The 3,140-nt window shown below is 39.6% G+C and overlaps 1 protein-coding gene across 2 annotated transcripts in view; it reads right to left on the reverse strand.

Annotated features, from left to right (window-relative positions):
- LOC107671686 (desmoplakin-like) overlaps window positions 1-3,140 on the reverse strand; it is a 29,429-nt gene that overhangs the window by 20,485 nt on the left and 5,804 nt on the right. For both annotated transcript variants that reach the window (XM_016464595.1, XM_016464596.1), the window contains exons 5-7: window positions 2,098-2,223; window positions 1,442-1,501; window positions 914-1,081 (exon numbers count right to left, since the gene is read on the reverse strand). In XM_016464595.1, coding sequence (XP_016320081.1) covers window positions 914-1,081; window positions 1,442-1,501; window positions 2,098-2,223 — 354 coding nt within the window. The remainder of the gene's footprint in view (window positions 1-913; window positions 1,082-1,441; window positions 1,502-2,097; window positions 2,224-3,140) is intronic.

Raw genomic sequence — 3,140 nt, forward strand, 5'->3', positions numbered from 1 at the left:
TTTTTTACATATTAAAAGTTTGTTTTATAGCAAAAGCAGATAACTCCAACAGTCATTTTTTGGCAAAAGCAGATAACTCCACATTTTATGTTTTAGAGTTTAAAAAAACACTCGTTACTCTTTGTAATCTCCTCAGATGACAATGTAGATGCCTGACAAACATTGTTGTTGTTGTTGTGATCATAAACTGTATGCATTGTAACGCGTTGCTTTAGCAAGGTTCCGTGAAGACGTTTCAGCTTTTGTTTTCCTTTTTCGCCCTGAAGAAGATATCACAGGTTCATCAAGTTCGTCGAAATTATCCATCCTCAATCACTTTTAGTCAGCTTTGACGAAACTCCTCTCAGCTAGCACGTCTTTTCAAAGGGAAAGTAGCCTCGTCACCTGACCTGAATACAGCGCGCTGATTCGCTAAAATGGACTTATCGGCTTCTGTTCAAAAACAACAAGGCGCTTGTCGGCTTCTGCAGTAAAACGTGAACTCGCGATGCCTTGAAAGTGGACAAAACCGGCTTTTTTGACAAAACGTGTTTAGGGTTCAGATCGCGCTATATGTGGAGAATAATGCACGGCAATTTTTTTAAAGTGCCGTTTATCGGTTTTTGCAAATGAACTCTTCAAATATTGACAAATTGCTTGTGACGGTCCTTTTTTTGCAAGTCACTTTGGATAAAAGTGTCTGCTAAATTAATACATGTATACAAATAAATAAATGTAAACTGGATAACTCTTTACAGTAAGGTTTACACTAAAGATTCTCAGTTCATTAGAGCCAAATGACATTGTATCCTTTAAAAACATGCATTGTAAAAGCTGTTCTGAATTGTGAAAATTGCTTTACAAATTCCATATGCATTTGTGATCATTTGCATTGGTGTATATTATTTTCTGATGATCGTGCGTGAGTCCTTACCGAGTAGCTCTCTTGTTTTTGTGGGATGTAGGTGTCGATGTTTTTATCTCCCCAGTCGAACACCAGCTCCTCTTCCTCTCTGTCGTTGACCCACATGATGGCTCTGGAGATCTCCTCGATGATGCTCTGCAAGTCTCGCAGCTGAGCTGTACGCACATGGGACATTTTCTACACGGTGAGAAGAAGAAAAGATCAGACTGAGAGAATGCGAGCTACTCTGAGGAAGCTCAAACACTGGAGAGAACCGATTTGTTAAACATTTACAGTCTAAAATAGTCACTACATAATATTCCCATTTGTATTATCATATAGTTTTGATGACTTTACTATTATTCTAAAATGTGATCAATAGTAATAATAAAAAAAGTTTTGAGTAGGTGTGTCAAAACTTTTGACTATCGGGGGCAAACATCTATAAACAGAACTCATTTGACTGTATAATCAACTAAATTGAATCACTTGTGGTGTAAAAGTGTAGAAACATCTCAAAAATGATACAGTGAAATGAGAGATGCTTTATTAGCTGACCTGTAAAGTGTCCCATTCTTGGTCCAGAGAGTGGAGTCCAGCCTTTTCTCTGCTCTGCAGCTGAAGCAGAAAGATTCTGTCAGTACATGTTTATCATACTTGCAATGAAATCTATTATAAAACAACACTTGAAGTGAGTATTTGAATTTCTTTGAATGTTACTCCACTTTAGTGACATTTAAATTCAAATTCCAAAATTCACATTTGAATTCAAATTTCAGTTGAATTTAAAACGCATTCTCACTTCTCTTCTGAACTTCTGGGGAAGTCGTGGCCTAATGGTTAGAGAGTCGGACTCGTAACCCAAAGGTCGGGGGTTCGAGTCTCGTACCGGCAGGGATTGTAGGTGGGGGGAGTGAATGTACAGCGCTCTCTCCCACCTTCAATACCACGACTGAGGTGCCCTTGCGCAAGGCACCGAACCCCCAACTGCTCCCCGGGCGCCGCAGCATAAATGTGTGTTCACAGTGTGTGTGTGTTCACTGCTGTGTGTGTGCACTAAGGATGGGTTAAATGCAGAGCACTAATTCCTAGTATGGGTCACCATACTTGGCCACGTCACGTTTTCTGAATGGTGCACAACCTTATGCAGTGTGAATCAACAGCACACCCAGTCATCCATTAGCATGCACACAACTCGCTTTCAAAGCACATACCAGCTCATCCCGTGCTCTGTCCACTTCCTGGCTTCTCTGGACTGAACTGTGGAACTTGTTGTGATTGAGGATCTGTTGGCTGATGGTCTCTGCGTCTTCACCGAAGGGTGCGGTCTCAATGAGTCTCTGCAACACACAAACACACTTAGACACGCGCCCAACTGATTTACAGTCTTCTGGAGTGTCGCCTCACTGTAATTATCATCTATTTTTGAAATGTTGTCACATTTTACACTTTTCATGTCATCATACGAACACATGGCCAAAACAGCAGATTACAGTATATTCTGGAAAGCAGGGTTAGTTAACATAACTTTCTGTTTCAAAAACTGAGTTAACTATCAATCAGTGCATGTTAGAAACCACAGAAACGGTGAACCTAACCTGTTTAGTGGGTGTGACAGCGCAATATAATTATAAAGCATTGTTATGACACAGCTATGTCAAATTAATTTCACCTCATAAATCTTAAACCCAACACTTCTCAACATCTCTCCCTTTTTTTTTTTTGCAACATGATCATTTCTATTTAATTAAATACAATACAAGTCATATATATTATCTGTCTGTTGTTCTAAAGATTCTTATTTTGATGGGTTTCATGGGCTCTGATACTCCGTCCCAATTTGCACACTATCTGTCCTAAATAGTATTCAATATTAGAATCAATGTCCCAAATCGTATATGTTGAAATGAGCATCCTAAAAGTACTATACATTTTCGAAGTGCATATCCATGCATCTTTTAACAGCTAATATTCGCCACAATCCATTTGGCTTCAAATCAGAATTCGGTTCAGAACTACAAACACATATAAAAAGTGTTTAAAAACTACAAACATGGCAGGCGTGTGACGAGCGATGGTTAAATAGAGAGGTTTAGATAAAAGGCTTTGAGCCTTTTGAAGAACTCAAATCAGTCACACCCCAGTCACTCTCACTGCTTTTGTCTTGGTTTCTTTTGCTCCAGCCACTCCCTGTTTTTCCCCTCCCTCCTTCCTGCTCGGGCGAAACAATGCATGCTCTGTCTAACCTGTGGTGAAC

This window comes from Sinocyclocheilus anshuiensis, unplaced genomic scaffold, assembly GCF_001515605.1.
Source record: "Sinocyclocheilus anshuiensis isolate Anshui unplaced genomic scaffold, SAMN03320099.WGS_v1.1 scaffold524, whole genome shotgun sequence".
Classification (NCBI taxonomy): domain Eukaryota; kingdom Metazoa; phylum Chordata; class Actinopteri; order Cypriniformes; family Cyprinidae; genus Sinocyclocheilus; species Sinocyclocheilus anshuiensis.